Below are 21,248 nucleotides of genomic sequence, written 5' to 3' on the forward strand. Positions count from 1 at the left end.
TACATTTTATATCAATACATAATACTAGCTTTTTAACATGACGACAGGTACATTTTTTAACTGAGCCTCTGGTGTGTTACAGGCAGCCTTGGGCTTTTGTTGGAGTTCTTGGTGAAGGTCCCTTTAAGGTGTCTGAGGATAGAAAACATTATGAAAGCAACGGTACGACAGGTCTAGCTACAGCCACAAGGGAATTCCAGACATATGGAGGGCTGCATTTCACCGTCACTGCTTACAGTGGCTGGATTAAAGGTACACACTTCACTACAAGTGAGCAACGAGGAGACTGTCTGGTTTACCTCCAATAATTGCAAGAAAATAAAAATGCAATCATAAAAAAATACTAACGTTCAAGAATAAAGATGCATATTTTCTAACTTTACTGTGTATTTGATGATGTTAATATACTAGATGCAAAGCAACTTCATTTGGTCAATATTAAACACTGTTTATTTCAGGTAAGCATACTTTTAGATAGCACATTTACACTGACATATTTGCATCTGATCTTGTTTGAGGTTTAAATAGACAAAGCAAAATATTACTCTACTCTCACTGTTTATTTTACTTAGTTGTGTGAATAACCAGCAAATGACATTGCAGCAAACAATAGAACTTTTAAAAGAGGATTTGTATGTGTTTGTTTAGGCACTGTACTATAAGATTGTTTCTCATTAATGTGTTTCCAGTGACTTGTTTTACCAGTTAATTAAAGGGACATGAAACACATTTTTTTTTCTTTTATGATTCAGATAGAGATTACAATTTAAAAAAAGTTTCCAATTTAATTTCATTATCAAATTTGATTTGTTCTTTTGTTATTCTTTGTTGAAGATATATCTAGATAGGTAATGTGCACATGTCTGTTGCACTACATGACATGTAATAGTGCTGCCATCTATAGCTCTTGCTAATTTATAACATTGTTGCAAAACTGCTGCCACCATATAGTGCTGCAGAAATGTGCACACCTCTGAACTTACCTTCCTGTTTTATCAACAAAGGATAACAAGAAAACAGAAGAAAAAATATAATAGAAGTACATTGGAAAATTGTTTAAAATTGTATGTTCTGTCTGAATCGTGAAAGAAAATGTTTGAGTTTTATGTCCCTTTAAATGATTAGATAGAGCATGCCATTTTAATCAACTTTCCAACAATGTTTTTAGCAATGTTATACATATTTACAAACCCTGCTGCCATATAATGCTATAGACACTCTACTGCAGCAGTTTGCAACTATGTATACCATCACTATAAACATTGTAGCAAACACTGCTGCCAGATAGCTAAGGACACATGCACGCTTCTGAGCGCACCTAGGATTACTCTTTAACAAAGGATACCACGGGAACTAAGCAAACTTCATAATAGAAGTAAATCGAAAAGTTGTTTAAAATTGCATGTTTTATATAAATTGTGAATGCTTATTTCTTACTTTACTGTCCCTTTAAATGTATAGGAAATTGCTGCTTATGTTTTTAGTTTTTTTGTAAAATCAATGTTTTGCTCATCGAATACACAATTTATTGTTCTTGAGAACATGCCCATTAAAGTGGACTGAGCCTTTAAGCTTCTTTATCTTATCTCTCTGTTATTTACACAAAGGCCTATACCGAGAGCAATTAAAATAGGACATTTCAGTACCTATCTCTTTCACCCTGCCTTTTGTTTACACAGCTTTTCTAAAGAAAATACTGCAGTTTTCATATTTTCATCCTAATGCATTACTCAGTGTACTATATTTTCTGCCAGAGTTTGTACTTTAAACTGACTGTGTGCTGGCACTTTCAGGAGTTCCACGGAATGGCTTCAGGATAGAAGTTTCCAGGGGCATCATCCTTACATTAGTGGATGACGTTAGGAGTTGGTTGCCTGGTAACAGAATAGTCATTGCAAGTACTGATTACTCGATGTACCAGGCTGAAGAATTCAATTTGCTTCTGTGCCCTGAATGTAAAAGTAATCAAGTGAAAATTGATGGTAAGAAAACAATTTAGACGGACCATTACCACTCTGTCTAAAGTTAGCAGCAATAGAAACCATTCTTTATTCTCTGTGCTCTGTCTTTTTTTATTGCTTCACACATTCAATGTGATATATAAGCCTGTATGTTTTATCAGTCAGATAGCACTTGTATGAACAGCACACAGTGCTTGCAATCACATTTTTCGTTTGTTTACAATGATGATGTGTAATTAAAATTGGGAACTGGGTTAATACAACTTGTTAGGACATATTAAAGGGACATTATACACTCATTTTTTCTTTGCATAAATGTTTTGTAGATGATCTATTTATATAGCTCATAAAGTTTTTTTTTTTTTTTTTTTAAATGTATAGTTTTGCTGATTTTTAACCAAGCCCCAAAGTTTTATGAGAATACCGTCAGACACCTACTCCAGCTTGCTCCTGTTTGTGTAAAGGGTCTTTTCATATGCAAAAGAAGGGGGGGGGGTGGAGAGTGTCTTATTTCCCACTTGCAGTTGGCTTTCCAGCTACCTTTTCAACAGAGCTAAACTGAGAGCTTCTAAGTAAGTTTTTAAACAGTTTTATACTGGATTTTTATATCAGTATCTGTGCATCCTATTCTTTATAGTAGTGTCTATTACATGCAGTTATATGAAAACTAGTCTATATTGTCCCTTTAAGCAGCAGTTCAGTATTATCATTCCCTTTATTTCTGCAATATACAGTTTAATATCCAATTTGGAAATTGATTTACTTTTGAGGTAGAAAAGAAACCTTAGTTTACAAAAATATAAATGAAGCCGCTATCCAAAATACTCTAATAGTTTGAAGAAGGGGACATAACAGCCAATCAGGTGCATGACCGGTTGCTGTGGGGTGTTCTCTCTGATATACAGTTTCTATTTGTTACACCTAAAACTATTTTGTTCCAGGGACAGAAGTGCAGAATATGTTTACATTGCTGTAATTAGTATTGTTATTTTAAAATCAACCTAGAAATGATCATTGGAAGTCTATTCAATGTAATATTACAGAACTGATCAGAGACAATAGAAATTATTTCAATTATAACAGCTGAGATAAATCAGTAACATATGACCATTTTCATAGCTCTTTAAATAAATGGAAACTTATTCAATTTGTATTACTATGCACTGATCAAAATACTGAAGTAATATCTGTACAAAGCTGTAATATTTGTTATATTGAAATGAAAACCTTTTTTTTTCTTTTGCAGGTAGCCCCCTTTACACGCACATTGGAGAGGTTATAGACGGTATTGACATGAGAGCAGAAGTTGGGCTCCTGACAAGAAATATTGTCATCAAGGGGGAAATGGAGGACTCCTGTTACGGAAATAACTTTTGTCAGTTTTTTAACTATGACACCTTTGGGGGTCAAATCAAGGTCAGCACAATATATTTTATATTTGTGTACTTTTTAGATTTTCCAATAATTTTACTTTTATAACCTAAAATAGCAATAGTTAAAGGGACAGTAAGCCTTGATAAGTCACCAGGGGGAATTTTAAAGGACCAGCAAATACAGTAGATTTACATAATTAACAAATGCATGATAACAAGACAATGCAATAGCACTGAGTCTAATCTTCAAATGAGTAGTATATATTTTTTTAATTTCAAAGATATGCCCACTCCCCCTGTATCATGTGACAGTTATCAGCCAATCACAAATGCATATATGTATACTCTGTGAATTCTTGCACATGCTCAATAGGAGCTGGTGACTCAAAAGGTGTAAATATAAAAAAGACTGTGCACATTTTGTTAATTGAAGTAAATTGGAAAGTTGTTTAAAATCACATGTTCTATCTCAATCATAACAGTTTAATTTTGACTTGAGTGTCCCTGTAAGTTCTGAAAATCCTCAGTTTTCAAAGTAATATTTTTTTTTTGCTTAAAGGACACAAAATAATTAATGAATTATATTGCAAAGTTGTTTCATTACACATAACTAGACATGTTACAGTATATAATAATCTCTATGTGGTCACTGTCACTTTAAATATATGAAGGTGTTTCCTTACAATATATATAAAGGGATAAACATATATCATATAAATCCTTTACATTTCTGTTATATTTGAAGACTAATATATAGTAATTAAGCAATCACTTATGATATGGATGCAGTAATACACTCTGGGCCGACCATTCAATGCTTTATCATTTTATTTTCACAGATCCAGAGACATTTTACTTCTGTTCATCTGTCAGGAGTAGAAGTAACACATATGGGACAGCAGCTGTTGGGCAGTTACCCAGTGCATTTCCATATGACAGGAACTGTGGATGAAGATGGAGGATATAGTCCCCCAACATACGTTGACAATCTAGCAATCCACCACTGCTTCTCCCGATGTGTTGCTATTCATGGGACTCATGGACTTCTGGTACGAAAAAATAAATAAATAAATATATATATATATATATATATATATATATATATGTAATAGCAAAAAATAGAAGGCACTCACTGGGTCTTATCCAAAAGAATTATTTAATTTGTTTCATGACGTTTTGGGTCACCTTAATTTTCAAATAGCTATACAGTTAAGCAACATTTTACTCACCCTTAAAAGCCCTCAGAACCCCAGTGCGGCACTACTGATGGCGTAACCGGAAGTGGGCGTAGTCACGTGACTTACGTTACATACTCACTGTAGCCATAGCAACTGGACGCTTGTCAGCAACGTCTGTGAATAAAAACAAACAACAACACCATGTGTTAACATATAATACAGTGTGGCAGAGATTGATGTCAGGCACAGAATTGCATCATACAGGAGCAGGTTAAACATCATTAGACAATACTGCCAGCAAATAATAATTACTTCTATATAGACATAAGTCCCTTTCTATAGCAAAAATAGTACACTAACCTAGAGGTATAGCATATCGGTTCCAGGATAAGATATTCTATGAATATAGAGGGTGGCAAGTGTGACATAGGGGTATATACAGGATGGGGACATATAGCAACGTAAAGCGAATAGATTGCAAAAAAGGCACAAAATGAGCATACTATACAGAGGGTCTATGGGAAAATCTATGGGAAAATCTATGTCTAGAGTTATCCAAATATATGGAGCTTAAAAATGCCATACTAGCAATGTTTGATATTTATAATTTTCAATAATTGTAAAGTACTGATACTCAAACTCATAAGAAACAGTGCCAGTCCAGATGTACATTTAATTCCTGGGCTGTCATGGTACCCAGGGTGGATCCATCTGGCCTCTCGCTGTAGCAATATTTTGGCTCTATCGCCTCCTCGTGATAGGGGGGGTACATGGTCTAATATGATGTACGTCAAGTCCCTAACGCTGTGCTTTGCATGTGCAAAATGTCTCGCAACTGGTTGTTCTGATGTCCCCTTTTCAATCGCGGTTCTAATCGCGGAGTGATGATTCGCCAGCCTGGTCCTGAGGTAAACCACAGTCTTGCCAACATAAAAGAGCCCACATATGCAGTGTAGCAAATATACAATGAAATTTGTCATGCAGGTGATCCTATATTTGATTGGGAACCTTCTTGTGCAGTAGGGGTGTCTAAAACTGCCACCTGTTGTAAGGCGGCCACATAAAGTACACCCCAAGCATTTGTAGCAACCAGGTCTACTTTGGAGCCATGTATCTTTGAGATAACAGGTCCTAGGGTCGGTCTTGATCAGCTGTTCTCTTAGTGACTGTGCTCTTTGATAGCCCACCCTGGGTGGATCTGTATTTTCAATGGAAGTTCCTTATTGGATGCTAAGAGTGTCCAATTGTCCCTCATGGTGTCAATCACATCTCTTTTACTCAGAGTAAATGTCATAGTAAATGTCATTCTGTTGTCCTCATTCCTTCTTTCATTTGGTTTCAATGGCTCCTCCTGAGTCAGATTCATGACTTTCTCTTTGCAGTCCTTAAATAATTTCTTCTGATTGCCTGGACAGACCAGGCAGATTTTGGCCTAAACTAAACTTTGCCAGGAGTGCTTTTCCCCTTTAACATGCTATATATATATATATATATATATATATATATATATATATATATATATATATATATATATATATATATATATATATATATATATATATATATATATATATATATATATATATATATATACATATATATATACTGTATACACACACATAACACTACTGGAAATGTCTACTAGTCCCGAACAAATAAGAAATGACAGTGGGTGAGTAAACAATGTTTTTTTTTTTTTAAATCTTTTATTATACAATAAAAAACACTGTATTTTTCCATTTTCCATGATACTTCAAAAATAAATGCACAAACTATAGAATTATAGAATTCTTGCACAACTTGATCTGAGATGCCATGCCACCCATAGTAATCAAAGCACAATCCCAGGGTGTGTGTCCTTTTAACAGTAACAGAAACTAATTCTCTCCTGTCTAGTAACTTTGTTACTACTGACTGGTTAGATATACTGATATTTTTATCATGACAGATGATCAACCAGACAGACAGATGGATACACATAATGATAAATATATATATATATATATATATATATATATATATATATATATATATATATATATATATATATATATATATATATATATATATATATATATATATAGCCAAAAACAGAAAGCACTCCAGAAGTCTTGTTAATTTTATCACCTTTAATAGTGAACGTTTTCGGGCTACAAACAGCCCGTCCTCAAACTTACAAGGTTAGCAAACACTTACCACCCCACTGTGTTATAGACCGCCACCAAGACCAAGTGCGCCACGCTCTCCGCGGTGGATGCGCCGCCCCTAGCGAGTGACGTCATCGCCCGCAGCAACGTGAAAAGAACTAAAAAAGGGCAAAGACAACAGTAAGCTATGCGGGCATAGAGATAAAAAAATTCTAAGCACTATAATAATACAGTAATATGCATTACAGGAGGCAAACTAGTAGATATATAACAAAAGTCGTTAAGACAAAAAAACTACAAGAAACAACGGTTGTCATGGTAACCGATAAACAATAAAGCTACCTGAAAAATACCTCAAAAATACAAAGAACTAATGCATAAACGACTATGGGGCTCCACAAAACAAATAGGATACCAATCTGGTAAATCATTTTATAATAAGCACTTATGTAATAAACATTATTGTGTAGAGTGGAGTCGCATACCCGGACAGTCAGAGAAGAAAAAGCAAATGTTATTTATTATTTCTAAATATAAATAAATCATGGCTCTCATTAATTAACAGCAATGCAGAATGTTCATGGACTCCCCATGGATACATCATTCAACCCTGGATACGGGTCATAGAAACACCTGCCAATCCAGCTGTGTATTTAGACCATAAGGTACCAGTGTATTTAATTTGTAGAAGTAATCGGTTTCTGTCACCCCCTCTGGGTAGTGGTGGTACATGGTCTATGATCGTATATTTCAGATCCATGATGCTGTGATGATGTTCCAGAAAATGTCTGGCCACTGGTTGCTCAGAAGCACCCTTGTTAAGTGCCAACTTGATTGCAGATCTGTGGTTTGCCATCCGAGTGCGTAAGTCATCACAAGTTTTTCCTACATAATAAAGCCCGCAGATACAGTGCAAAAGATACACTATATACGTGGTAGTGCATGTCAGGCGGAATTTGTGTTTATAAATTTTTCGTTTATGTGGATGGGTAAAACTTGATCCAGTGATTAACCCTCCACAGGTTGTACAACCTAGACATCGGAACACCCCAGGTTTTTTAATATCCAGCCATGTTGAAGACTTGTAACTGTGTATGGGGTCAGTTTTGATAAGCCAGTCCCGTAGAGACCTAGATCTCTTGAAACCCACTCTTGGGGGATCAGCCTTATACAAAGGTAATGATCTGTCTGTCTTAATAATGTCCCAATGTTTGTTTAGTATGTCCTTTAGGGGGCCTTTATCACCAGTAAATGTTGTGATGAATGTCATCCTATTGTCCACCTGCTTAGTTGTACAGGTGCTGTCCTGACATACCTGGGCACGTTGTTCCATGAGTAATTTATCTGGATAGCTCCTGGCTTCAAATCGTTGCATCATCTCAGTGAGTTGCTCTTCTCTTTTTTCTTTTTCAGAATTATTTCTCACCACCCGGAGCAATTGAGATTTGGGCAATGCTCTCTTCAACGGGGGAGGATGACAACTAGTGTAATGTAGCAAGGAGTTTCTGTCCGTCTCCTTTCTATATAAGGTGGACTGAATCCTGCCATTGCTGATGTATAGTCTTACATCTAAGAAGTCGATCTGTCTTTTGCTGGTAGTCATTTTGAATTTCAATGCCAAGTTGGCTCCATTGAGCTCCTGAAACCATTCATCCAGACTAGCTGCTGTCCCAGACCAGATCAGGAACAGGTCATCTATATATCGCTTAAAAAAGCGAATATTCTTGACCTTGAATAGCTCTGTTCCAAATTCCTCGAAGTGGGCCATGAATAAATTGGCGTACGATGGGGCCATATTAGACCCCATCGCCGTACCCTTCAACTGTAGAAAGAAAGATTGTTCAAAGCGAAAGTAATTGGTGGTTAAACAAAATTCCAATAATTGCCCAATTATCTCAGGAGGAGGTCCAATGTATGGAAATCTGCATAGATGAAATAAAACAGCAAGTAACCCCTCATCATGAGGGATTACAGTATACAAGCTAGTCACGTCTAGTGTGACTAGCCATATATCATCATCCACCTCCCCAAATTGCTTGAGCATCTCCAGTAGTGCCATGGAGTCCCTCAAATATGATGGTGTATGGTATACCAGCGGTTGCAGGAATCTGTCCACTAAAGTGGCTATAGGCTGTTGTATGGACCCTATTGATGATACAATGGGCCTTCCAGGAGGAAGTAAAATCCCCTTGTGTATTTTGGGGAGAGTGTACAGGACTGGGGTTCTCGGGTATGGGACCACCAAATAAAGATAGGTGTCTTTATTGATGAAGCCTTGTTCATAAATCAATTTGATGTATGTGTCAAGTTGTTTCTTAAATGTCTGTGTGGGGTCATGTGGAAGCGGTCTGTACGTGTCACCATCCGCAAGCTGTGATATAATCTCTGTCCTATAGTCCTTATAGTTGAGAATAACCACTGCCCCACCTTTGTCAGCTTCACGTATGATTAAATCTTTATTCTCAGCAAGATTTTTTAAGGTTTTCCAATCATCTTTCGAAAAGTTATTAAACGTCTCCTTCTGCTGTAGTGACAATGAGTGATTCACATCCTCCTGTAGTCGTCGCGTAAAGGTGTTTATACTAGCGTTACCAAAATGAGGAGTATAAGTAGATTTTTTCTTTAATTGACTTTGGTCAGTCTCAGTTTCTCCAAATTTTTCTTTCAAGGATAGTAATTTCTGGAATTTCTTGGTATCAATATAAAAATCAAAAGGGTCAGTTCTGGAAGTTGGAACAAAAGTGAGTCCCTTATTTAATATCTTAATTTCAGAGTCGTTGAGGGGGTAATCACTCAGATTAACTACTATGTTGTTATTCCTCATTATTTCTGTATTGGTGGTTTTCCTCTTATACCCACCTCTCCTGATCCTCTCCCTCTTCCTCTTCCCCTGTAGTTTTTTGAACGTGTTGTTACCCCTTTAGGGTGTTGTATCTCTTGAGAGGGATTTTGTGCTGGTTCTGTGTCAGAGCCTGAACCAGACCCTGAACTTTCAATAGTAGTTAAATCCTGGGATTTATAATAGCGTGGTCGTCTCCTCCTGGCAATATGTTGTCTTTGTCTCTCACTGGCAGACAATTGCCATAAATAGACACGTTTGTCTCTGTAGTCGCTGATAACAGCTTCCAATTTCTTGTTTTTAAATTGTATCAGGTCAGTTTCATACTTGTCAATTTTACTCTGTAATTTGTTCAACCAATCCTCCGTCTGATCCGCCTGTAATCTGGACAAGTTAGGTACTTCATAGGCAATAATCTCTGCTTTAATTATTTGCAATAATCTACCCACTTCCTGTATAACTAATAATACCAGGTCTAGTGAGCATTTGTTTTCAATGCTACACCACCTATCACAAAACACAGGATTGTTTCTTCCCAAAGTGGGCACATTTCTAATACGAAATCCCCTTGGGATAAAGCCTCTGCGATAATATTCAGAGAGGTATGCCCCATGTAGGGTCAAATCTTTCTCCTTTTGTTTTAGCTTTAGTAGGTGGGTATAGATATAAGCTGGTTTGTCCAGTACATTTGCTTTTTCTTCTCTGACTGTCCGGGTATGCGACTCCACTCTACACAATAATGTTTATTACATAAGTGCTTATTATAAAATTATTTACCAGATTGGTATCCTATTTGTTTTGTGGAGCCCCATAGTCGTTTATGCATTAGTTCTTTGTATTTTTGAGGTATTTTTCAGGTAGCTTTATTGTTTATCGGTTACCATGACAACCGTTGTTTCTTGTAGTTTTTTTTTGTCTTAACGACTTTTGTTATATATCTACTAGTTTGCCTCCTGTAATGCATATTACTGTATTATTATAGTGCTTAGAATTTTTTTATCTCTATGCCCGCATAGCTTACTGTTGTCTTTGCCCTTTTTTAGTTCTTTTCACATTGCCGCGGGCGATGACGTCACTCGCTAGGGGCGGCGCATCCACCGCGGAGAGCGTGGCGCACTTGGTCTTGGTGGCGGTCTATAACACAGTGGGGTGGTAAGTGTTTGCTAACCTTGTAAGTTTGAGGACGGGCTGTTTGTAGCCCGAAAACGTTCACTATTAAAGGTGATAAAATTAACAAGACTTCTGGAGTGCTTTCTGTTTTTGGCTGTACTTTGCTTTTGCTAGCACCCGAAGCTGTTGTGTGAGGAGGATCTGGAGTGCACTTTGCCTGTATATATATATATATATATATAGATAGATATATAGATATATAGGTAGATAGATAGATAGATAGATAGATAGACCAGACAGACAGATAAACAGATTTATAGATAACTTTATTGTAATATGATCTAAACAAAATAACACATCCTATGTTTTCTATCTATTGACAGGTGAAAGACACTATTGGTTATGACACCCTGGGTCACTGCTTTTTTCTTGAGGATGGTGCAGAACAAAGAAATACATTTTATCACAATCTGGGGCTTTTAACAAAAGCTGGGACCATCCTTCCCACAGATCGCAGTGAAGCTATGTGTCTGGCGATGAAGGAAAATGTATATGGGGATTATATCCCAATTCCCAGCACTGACTGCATGTGAGTTTATGAGAAAATGTATTAGTTCTCTATTTAGCAGAGGGAGAAAAGGGCATTTTACATTAAACCTTGCATGGAATGTACTTATCTTTAAAGGGTAGCTTGGCATTCATTGCTAGCTTCTTTGCATGGACCATGTCTCATAAATCAGAGCAGGTAGGTACTTAGAGACAAATGTTTTCAGTATTTAATTTAAAATTCTTAAACCAAACTACCTAACCTCCTAAATGAATCTGAATATCTAGATGTACTTGATAATTTTGTTATTTAATTGCCTGTTAGAAACTGTGACTCCATTGCACTTTAGGGTGGCCCCCCGGCCATGTTTTCCTGGACACTACACATGCTGTAGGGTTTGTAGGGAGGAAAATGTATTATGCTGTTCATCAGCACTAATCATGTGATGTCCAGAGGCACAATACATGTTCCTCCCTGCACACCCTGCAGCATGCGTAACTCATAAGTGTCCAGAAAATGCCATGGCTGAAGTGGCATCCCTACTGCAGTTAGTGAGTTATAGGCCTGTTATGTTTTATAAGGTCTTTACAACCATGAAGAACTTTGCAGAATTCTTGGTATTTTATGCTATGTGCTTGTAGTCACCTATTCAGATGCCAGGCAGGGTTTTAGTTTGGATCTATACAGTTTTCAGACTGCATTTTTGCATGAGGAGCACTGCACTAATTAATGTCTCAAACCATCGCTGTAGATCTAATAAGGTATTTACAACATTACTGCCACTTTTATGTCAGTTTAATAATTGACCAAATAGGTGGGCTTATATGTGCTGCTTATTACAGGAATAATGAAGTATTTTTTTATACCTAACGTTTGGATACCAGATAGGTAACCTTGCTGGCATATAAGAGATTTATTCACATTTGATATAAAAGTGATTTACCATAATCTTATCTAAAATAAATTGGTGTTACTTAAAACCACCAGCCTCCAATTCATATAAACACACATACTGTATCCTGTATCAGACTCAACATTATTGCTTTATGGATTTAAACAACAGTTTAATACTAACATCATTTATGTGGTATAAGGGGGGCTGTGATACCTGTGCTGGATTTATATCTGGTCCACATCTCTTTTGCTTTGCAAGATGCTGAGTGACTATTTGTGTTTAATGTTCTGCTTTTTTTTTACATTTTTTAATGGGATTCTCTTGTAATCTCTAGGGCCGTAACCACATTTTGGATTGCAAATCCTAATAACAACTTGATTGGAAATGCTGCAGCAGGATCTCAGGTCAGAAAATATTTTTTTAACATCCGTAGAGTCCCTATGAAGTTGCAGAGGAGACATTGCTGTCAGTCACTGTATTATTTAACTCAACTAGAGCCCTAAACTATTGAATGCCAATGATGTGTTATACCAATCAGGGTGTTTAAATTGTATAGTTTAGGCTTATTTTTGTATTTGAAATAGCTGTTTGCTCATTGAAACGTCAACCCATTGTTCCTAAGCATATGCCCATTTTAAGGGTCTGAACATGCCGGAAGAGCAGTCCTTTTTTCTCTCACCATACACAAAGTTATTTAGGTGATTATGGCAGGTTGTCTCAATGAAAAAAGCCAGCTATTTGCAAGAATTAGCTGAAAGGAGCAATTTCCAATACATTTAATGCTATGTAGTCATCACTGGAAACATGTTAAAGGGACACTGAACCCAAATTTTTTTCTTTTGTGATTCAGATAGAGCATGCAATTTTAAGCAACTTTCTAATTTACTCCTGTTATCAAATTTTCTTCATTCTCTTGGTATCTTTATTTGAAAAGCAAAAATGTAAGTTTAGATACCGGCCCATTTTTGGTGAACAACCTGGGTTGTTCTTGCTGATTGGTGGATAAATTCACCCACCAATAAAAAAGTGCTTTCCATTGTACTGAACCAAAAATTGTCTGGCTCCTTAGCTTAGATGCCTTCTTTTTCAAATAAAGATAGCAAGAGAACGAAGAAAAAATTATAATAGGAGTAAATTAGAAAGTTGCTTATAATTGCATGCTCTATCTGAATCACAAAATATTTATTTTTTTTGGGTTCAGTGTCCCTTTAAGGAAAAAATACAGTACAGTGTCCCTTTAAAAAATATTAGCTGGGCTTGTCTGCATTTAAATTGTTACCTTATTATTGTCAATGAAATAAATTATTATACATTCATAAAAATATAATACATTTTTTTTGTTTTGTTAATGAAAATAAATGCTTTGTAGATGAGGTTTTTTACAAGGTATTTGCAGTTTCCATTGTGCAGCTCACAATTGATCACTTTAATTGATGGCTACAGAAGTCACAATGCCGTGTTACTTGTCCACCCATGTTTGAGGCAAGTAAGCAGCTTGCACTGCCCACATTTGCCATTTTACAAGAAAATGCTTGTGCAGCCGTCTCTCTGATCTTGTGCAAACAACTGCACAAAACCAGGCCTGTCAATCATCCTGGACAAATTAGCCTAGGAGGATTTAACTCCCTCAACTCTGCGTAGGCAAACCTGTGTACACAAGGGCCCCAACCTGCATTTGCAACTTAATTAATGGAGCCTGCTATGTTTGTAAAACTGACATTCTCTCTCATTCCAAAATGTGTTTTCTTTTTTTTAAATCAATTTCAAGACCTTTTCATTTAAAAAAAAGACATCTGGTGAACCAAGAAAAAGAGGCATTGCTGTGCAGCAACCAATCAGTAACTAGCTCCCAGTAATGCATAGCTGCTCCTGAGCCTATCTAGATATGCTTTTCAACTAAGGATACCAAAAGAATGAAGCAAATTAGATAATAGAAGCAACTTGGAAAGTTGTTTAAAATCCCATGCTCCTAGGATATCATTGGCGAAGCTATGTCTACCCAAAAAGTATGGGGGATGCGCTCTACCGGATCTTAAGTTATACAACTTGGCATTTCTAGCCTGTATAGTAACGGACTGGTTATGTGTTAAGGATTATGTAACTGATAATGATTTAGAGAATAATATAGTCTTCCCATATCTTCCCATGGCGTTAGTTCATACAAGAGTTGAAAAAATCCCACCGGAAATAAAAAAAAATAAAACTATGTATAATCCAATCAAGGCTTGGCTCAAGATATGTAAATTACTAGAAATAGATGGAAGAGTGTCTAAATATCTGCCTTTAAAAGGGAATTCTCAATTCCAAGCCGGTCTACAATCTTCACTTTTTCAAAAGTGGCAAGAATTAGGGTTAGAAAATGTGTTTCATTTATTGGACACACCAGAGCAAACTATTAAAACATTTTCTGATCTTAAAAGGGATTATGAACTTCCTCAGAAGGATTTTTAGGCTTATCTCCAGGTTAGACACTATACATGGAAATGAATATATAATTTGGGTTGGAATTGGTCATTGGGACCCTTAGACAACTGGTTGATGTTAGTTCAAAGTGGCCAGTTGTCAATATATCCTTGTTATCAAAAATTGATTTCAAAGAAAGGCCCTAATAACATAACAAAATTAGAATCTAAGTGGGCGCCAGTCTTGGCTCCAGAAGAGGACGGTATTATTCAAGCATCTATTTTGGAAGTTAATCACATTACTCTATCAGCCAAATGGAGAGAATCCCACCTTAAACTTCTCTATATGTCATATTTTATGCCAGAGAAGGGCCGCAAGTGTGGGAATTCCCTCTTTAACAAATGCCCAAAATGCTAATTAAATGCGGCTAACCTCAGGCACATGTTATGGGACTGTCCAAAGATTAAGGTGGTCTGGAATAAATTAGAATATTGGTTAATTAAAAAGATGGAAATCCCCCGCCTGGCTCTGTCGTATGCCAAAATAGTATTTCTTAAAATGGAAGAAAGAACTCCTTTTAATAGGAAAAAAATAGTTAATGGTGCAATTCTAGCAACCAGATATCTTATATTTAAAAAATGGAAAGAACCTGCAATACCTAGTATATCAGAGATTCGAAATTGTATGAAAAAACGATGTATAATGGAACAAAATTATATGATAATCGGGATGTTTGTAATTTTTTTCAGAAATGGTCATCATTTATAAAAATTCTTCCAAAAAAAACCCAGATTATTTAATATATCCATTTAGAAACTCAGAAATGGTGGCATTAGGTATATGGTAAAAGTATTATCTCTATTGGTTAATCTTACTCCCACTCTCTCATTTCTTATTATATTGATGGGTAGGAAAAGCCCAAAGATATATATTTTGTTTATGTCAACAAATTTCCCCTCCTGCCTAAGAAGTAATAAACTACTAATCGAGTAAGGATGTTGCATGTAATGGGAAATATCATGTAAAATCTTCTTTTTGTGTCATTGTGCAAAAGGACTGATGAAGTCTTTATTTTGTTTATTTTTTTGCTGTATAGCTCTTTTGAAACAGGATGTATCTTTTGCATGATATTTTTTGATTTGTTTATTATAATGATGGTTATTGAATAAAAATAAATCTAAAAAAAAAATCACATGCTCCATCTAAATAATAAAATATTTTTTTTTTGTTTTTTTGTCCCTTTAATAACATGAATTTATCCCCAAGCAAATTATAGGGTGAGATTTAATGGCACAATTGCATTTGATAAACTTAAGATAAATAGATTATCATAGTTTCCAAAACCCATAAGAACCTTCACAAGAAATTTATTGGAATGAACCTCAGATTCTGATATTACAAATGACACAGTTGTGCAATTTAAACTATTCCAGTATGATGGCATTTACCTTTATTATAGGTGCATATTTTGTTAAACTGTTGTATATCAAATATGGCCTCTGGATATCACTAAACAATGTGTTGCAGTATTTGGAAGTTGCAATGAACATAATCTAGATAGATCATGGTATGAATTATCTTTCTGTTAGCTTATTGGGATTTCATATATTTATTGTCCTTTTTAGGATGTTGGCATTTGGTTCATATTCCATAAAGTGCCCTCAGGTCTGTCTGAAGGGCAATATGCAGAGGGTGAGTCTGAGTTTACGCCCCTGGGAATATTTTACAACAACAGAGTGCATTCTAACTTTAAGGTAATTTGAATGGCCTATATTTCATTGATTGAGTATGCATGTTAAAATCATAAAAGTAATCTCAAGTCTGCTTTGTTTTAAGGCTGGTTTATTCATTGGGAAAGGAATTAAAACAACAGTAGCAAACGCAGAGAATCCAAGAGAGTATCTAACAGTGGATAATGCCAGGTAAATGCCCATAATAAAATTAATTGTTTACAGTAACTTTAAAGTAACATTATATTGTAAAATGTTCTCCCCTTTAATGAGTCTCAAATGATCCATTTTACCTGCTTGAGATTATGACATTGTTTAGAAATTACCTTTATTTTGACATTTGAAATAGCAGCTTTGCCTGTTGAATCTGCAACTTACAATGAAAATTTCAATACTGCTGTAGTAAGTATAGAAAAGTTAGGTAAACAACAGAAATCAGCTTAACGATGGGGTTAAGAGAGAAAGATGCCAGACCTTTTGAAAGGGTGTTCCTACAGCTGCTTTGCATAATACTTCTTATCAGCTGTGTGCCACACTTCATTGTACCTTTAGCTTTTTATGGTTACCAATGACTTGAAAGTATAATGGGAAGGGAATTTGTAACATATATAGATAGTGACCATATACAGCACCCTTGCCTATAGCCCAGCCTATGAGTGTGAGCCAACTAGTTCTGCATTCTCTACTGCACCTGACTAGCAGAGTAATCAGTTACCGGAATGGCGTTTGAGACCACCGCTCAAATATAAGCTTTTGTGACAGCCTCCATATAACAGAGGTGGTATAGTCACACTTATCAGGCAGATTACATACACTACACCCAGCGAGGAGGGGGTTTCTCCTGGAACTCCCCTTTCCCTGTACAATCAGCACAAGGAGGATAATAACAGGTGTCAAGAATTGGGGACTAGCATTGGAAGATCAGAGAGAGTATACAACTTTTGTGGATTACCTTCCAGCCAAAAGATGGTGGCATATGTACTCTGATATGTTACATGTGACTCACTAGTGGTAACTGAATACCTAAACTGGAGATTAACACTATATACTGATACACATTGTGGCTTTCTATTTATAAATATATATGCCTTATTAAAAATAATTCTATTGGTTAAACTCATAGGGTATATACATGTATTTAGAAAGTCTTCTATTATTGGAATATTTGTCTCCTTTCCATTTGTATCTGTATGGATATTTGAATTCTGTAAACCATTTTCACTTGAACCCTAAGGGATTGTGGTGCTTACTTTTCACTAAAAGGGTTATAGACAAGAGAGAGGTATATAGTCACTATCTTTCTATTTTGTTTTAAACATGTGTAGCCTTTTGACCTTAACACTGATATTACCATGCACTTCTCTATAACAGACAGTATTTTTTCAAAATAATTTGTGGCATATAATCTTAGAGTGTATTCAGAGAGTAATCAATCATTTTTAACCTCTTAGCTGCCACTCAACTGGCTGTAATGTCACAGCATGTGATGAATGTAGGTAGTGTTTGAAGTGAAGCTTTGTGGTTTGTGATTAAGTTTAGGGGTTGGGCTTGTGGGTAACAGTTAGCAGATTGGGTTGATATAAATGTTTGGGGTTGAGGTTTGAGGGTGGATTTAGTGCTAGATGGGGTAAAGTTAGTGTTATGGTTTGTGGTATACTTTTAACTGCCTCAATCACACCACAATACCACCCGCAGCAATGTACATGATAGTATTGCAGACAACAATCTAGGCTACACTCACTTTTCATGAGGAAATCTCCCTCCAATTTATTTGCCATTATCATAGAGAACTGATTCACACTTTAGTGAATAATCTCTACAGAAATTGTATTCAAAATGTTTAATGAATCTAGCCAGTTGTCTCTCAATACATTTTTATAGTTAAGTAAACTGAGGGAAGTACTCTGATAGTGAACCCTGCTAAAAATAAAAAAATACAAATATATAAAATTGACACTGTCCATTTTGACAGGGATATATAAATCACAATATATTATTAATAGAAGTGCTAGAATCAGTGATATTAGAGATATTGTAAAAATACAAAAAAAAAATTTCATTTTTTTTTTATTGAATACATCTCAGAATAAACAAATATGCAAAGAAAGAGAGGGCAGTTGATAAAATAATGATAAAAACAATGTCTAATTCCATTGTCGGGGGGAAAGTTATTAGAGAATGTCCGTGTTGTAATATAAACCCCAGCAGTTTACAACGTGACATTGAAATAGGCAAAGTAAACTTTGAAGCCAATGGGTGGATACATAGAAGCCCTGTCAAGAGCAACATTATAGCAAAGTATTGGAAAAAGAAAAAGAAAAGAAAAAGAAAACAATAATGATTAAAAAAATGAATAGATTTGAAATATGGCAAGGTACATAAGGAAAAATGACTATCAGCAGTGAATGGCACTGATTATGGCAATAACATTTTGGAATGGGGTTATCTTAATCACCCAGGAAAAGGATATAGCGAACATATGATTTCCAATCCTCAATGTAGGAGATATTAACATTAGATATGTGCAATTCGGTTCGGTTTGATTCGGAATTTCGGAATAAAATACTGCCGAATTTCGCGAATAAATCCGAATTACTTCAGATTTATTCAGTAAATTCGGATGGCCATGGATTACACTAGTATTGTACAGTATATTAGGTTATATCACTCTGCTATGGGTTACACCTAATATACAGTACATAATACTAGTCTAATACACAGCACATCCCACCTAACACTTACCGAAATTCCGAATTTCCGAACCGAATCGAACCGAATCCAGCCGAATTTCTTCGAATCCGAAATGAATCGATTAAAATTTTTCCGATTTCGAATCGATCCGAAACGAACTTATTTCGCCATGCACATGTCTAATTAACATATTTCCAACACCGCAAGATTAACTGTTTATCTCAATTTATATAAAGCTGTAAAGTTGTGGCTTTAGCTTTATGTTTCAGAGAGGTTTATTTAAAAGCAAGATGGAGGGATCAAGTGGAACATTGAGCTGACAAGAATACATTTTTTAACATATTTCTCATTTTACATATTTTTTTTATTTTACTGTGTGTGTTTAACCCCAGCATAGAGGTTAAATATGCAGTGAAGTTTGTCACAATCTGCTTTTAATAAACCAAACAGTCAATAAAGTAATAACTAAACCAAATACTCCCAGTGTTGACGTAAAATTATCTTCTAGTGTCAACTTCTATTATTTGCCCTAGTCCAGTGTTTCTCAACCGCGGTCCTCAAGTTCCCCTAAAAGGTAAAGTCCAGGTTTTCATTATATCTGAACCAGTGCACAGGTGAAGTAATCAGCTGATCAGTAACCATAGTTACTAACCTGCTCTCACCTATGCACTGCTTCAGCTATAATTAAAACCTGGCCTGTTGGGGGTATTTGAGGACCTCAGTTGAGAAACAATGCCCTAGACCATATGCAGCTTTTTTTTTGTTAAATATTTTTCCATGTCTGCCCACAGTTCAGCACAACCACCTCTATCCCAGTCACTTACCACACCCAATAAATGCATCTTCTTTTTGTTTAATCTCAATGTACCATCCCACACCTGGCAAAAAATCTCCTTAAAAAATGCACACATACGTATCCCCGCAGTTTTGACTGTGACTATAAATATATTTTTCCCCATGTTTTTCTACAAAGTGAACCTTACTTATTTCTTTTGCATGTTATAACCAGTTATGCTGTTTCTCTTAAGGTTCCGGCCTCATCAAGACTCTGATCCTGCCAAGCCTCGAGTTCCTGCTATCATAGATGGCCTCATCGCTTTCAAAAACAATGACCATGGAGCATGGGCGAGAGGAGGAGACATCTTTTTCCGTAACTCAGGGTAACCCTCACAGTCAATTAATTTCTTGCTTGTAGATATATTTTCATTCTTACAACTAGAAACAAAAAACTACAATATCAAAAAGGTAGGAGCCAAATTACTGTAACAAATATCCAAATATATTAATTACATTTCATTTTACAGGTTTTCAGACAATGGGATTAGCCTTACGTTAGCAAGGTAAGTGGTCAGTTATTAAGTATTTACATATACATTTTACTAGTTAATCCTGCCTCTTAGCGTCTGCAAAATGAAAAGATTTATTTAGGAAGTGTCTACTTACATGTCATATCCCCACATTTGTCCCCTTAATGCAGCTTGAGAGTTACATTACCCTCTCTACTCCATAAATAATAGGGAGTGACTATGCTGCAGAATGTGGTTCATTCCAGGCTATGAATCAGTAATAAATGTAATCAGATAGTGCACATTTTTTTATGTAGCTAAAATCCCTCCTGCTCTGCAATATTTGGCATTGAGCCAGTCTTATCCACACCTCATAATTAAATTCCTAGAAATATAGCATTATACAGTGCGGTAGAGCTTAAAATTTCATGTGAGGCAATACGAAGTCTATAATCATCCTATATTTGAAGTGTGCATTACTATATTTTGATATGTGTCACAAACAGTACCATCTGCACTACACTGCTCCAGATCATAGACGGGCTCTTTTATTTTTTATTTTTCAAACAATTCTTGGAGAAAAGTTTTTAAGGCGACATATCCATCACCATAATAGTACACTAAGACCAGGAATAACCATTTATTGTGCACTGATATACCCAACTGGGGAACTATAACACACCCATTGAAAAAGGTACCAGGAGGGTACCGAAACGTTTGGGGGTATTTGTGTTTGTTGAATGGACTTTTAACTATGAATTAAAGGATTTTTTTTTGCTACCAAGACTGGTGAGTGCAGCATCTGTTTTTTTCTCTATTTTGAGGTAAACTGGACATGCTATATATATATATATATATATATATATACACACGCATATATACATTCACACTACTAAGTTGCACTCTAGATCATTACATGTATTTCCTGTTGAGCTAGTCAAGAGCATCATATGAATTAAAAAAAATGCTTTAAGCATATTATGTCATAACATAATTGAGCAAACATGGCCAGTATACCCATGATGCCCATATACAAACAGCATTCTTATTGTTTAGCACTGAAAATGGAGGTCAAACGATGTGTCAGT

General features: G+C 35.8%; 2 protein-coding genes and 1 long non-coding RNA gene across 3 annotated transcripts in view; 2 read left to right on the forward strand and 1 right to left on the reverse strand.

The window, feature by feature from the left end:
- The window catches only part of LOC128663372 (cell surface hyaluronidase-like), a 124,834-nt gene that overhangs the window by 50,824 nt on the left and 52,762 nt on the right, over nucleotides 1–21,248 (forward strand). The window contains exons 6-15 of the mRNA XM_053717675.1: nucleotides 83–252; nucleotides 1,794–1,982; nucleotides 3,208–3,377; nucleotides 4,174–4,383; nucleotides 10,992–11,197; nucleotides 12,385–12,454; nucleotides 16,079–16,207; nucleotides 16,290–16,375; nucleotides 19,903–20,034; nucleotides 20,179–20,214. Coding sequence (XP_053573650.1) covers nucleotides 83–252; nucleotides 1,794–1,982; nucleotides 3,208–3,377; nucleotides 4,174–4,383; nucleotides 10,992–11,197; nucleotides 12,385–12,454; nucleotides 16,079–16,207; nucleotides 16,290–16,375; nucleotides 19,903–20,034; nucleotides 20,179–20,214 — 1,398 coding nt within the window. The remainder of the gene's footprint in view (nucleotides 1–82; nucleotides 253–1,793; nucleotides 1,983–3,207; nucleotides 3,378–4,173; nucleotides 4,384–10,991; nucleotides 11,198–12,384; nucleotides 12,455–16,078; nucleotides 16,208–16,289; nucleotides 16,376–19,902; nucleotides 20,035–20,178; nucleotides 20,215–21,248) is intronic.
- The window catches only part of CEMIP (cell migration inducing hyaluronidase 1), a 188,410-nt gene that overhangs the window by 4,706 nt on the left and 162,456 nt on the right, over nucleotides 1–21,248 (forward strand). The gene's annotated exons all lie outside the window — the stretch shown is intronic.
- Nucleotides 4,145–4,601, reverse strand: LOC128663374 (uncharacterized). The gene is made up of 2 exons (XR_008402858.1): nucleotides 4,564–4,601; nucleotides 4,145–4,380 (listed from the first exon to the last, which is right to left on the reverse strand). It is a non-coding gene; the product is annotated as an uncharacterized LOC128663374 (long non-coding RNA).

This window comes from Bombina bombina, chromosome 6, assembly GCF_027579735.1.
Source record: "Bombina bombina isolate aBomBom1 chromosome 6, aBomBom1.pri, whole genome shotgun sequence".
In the NCBI taxonomy this organism is placed as follows: domain Eukaryota; kingdom Metazoa; phylum Chordata; class Amphibia; order Anura; family Bombinatoridae; genus Bombina; species Bombina bombina.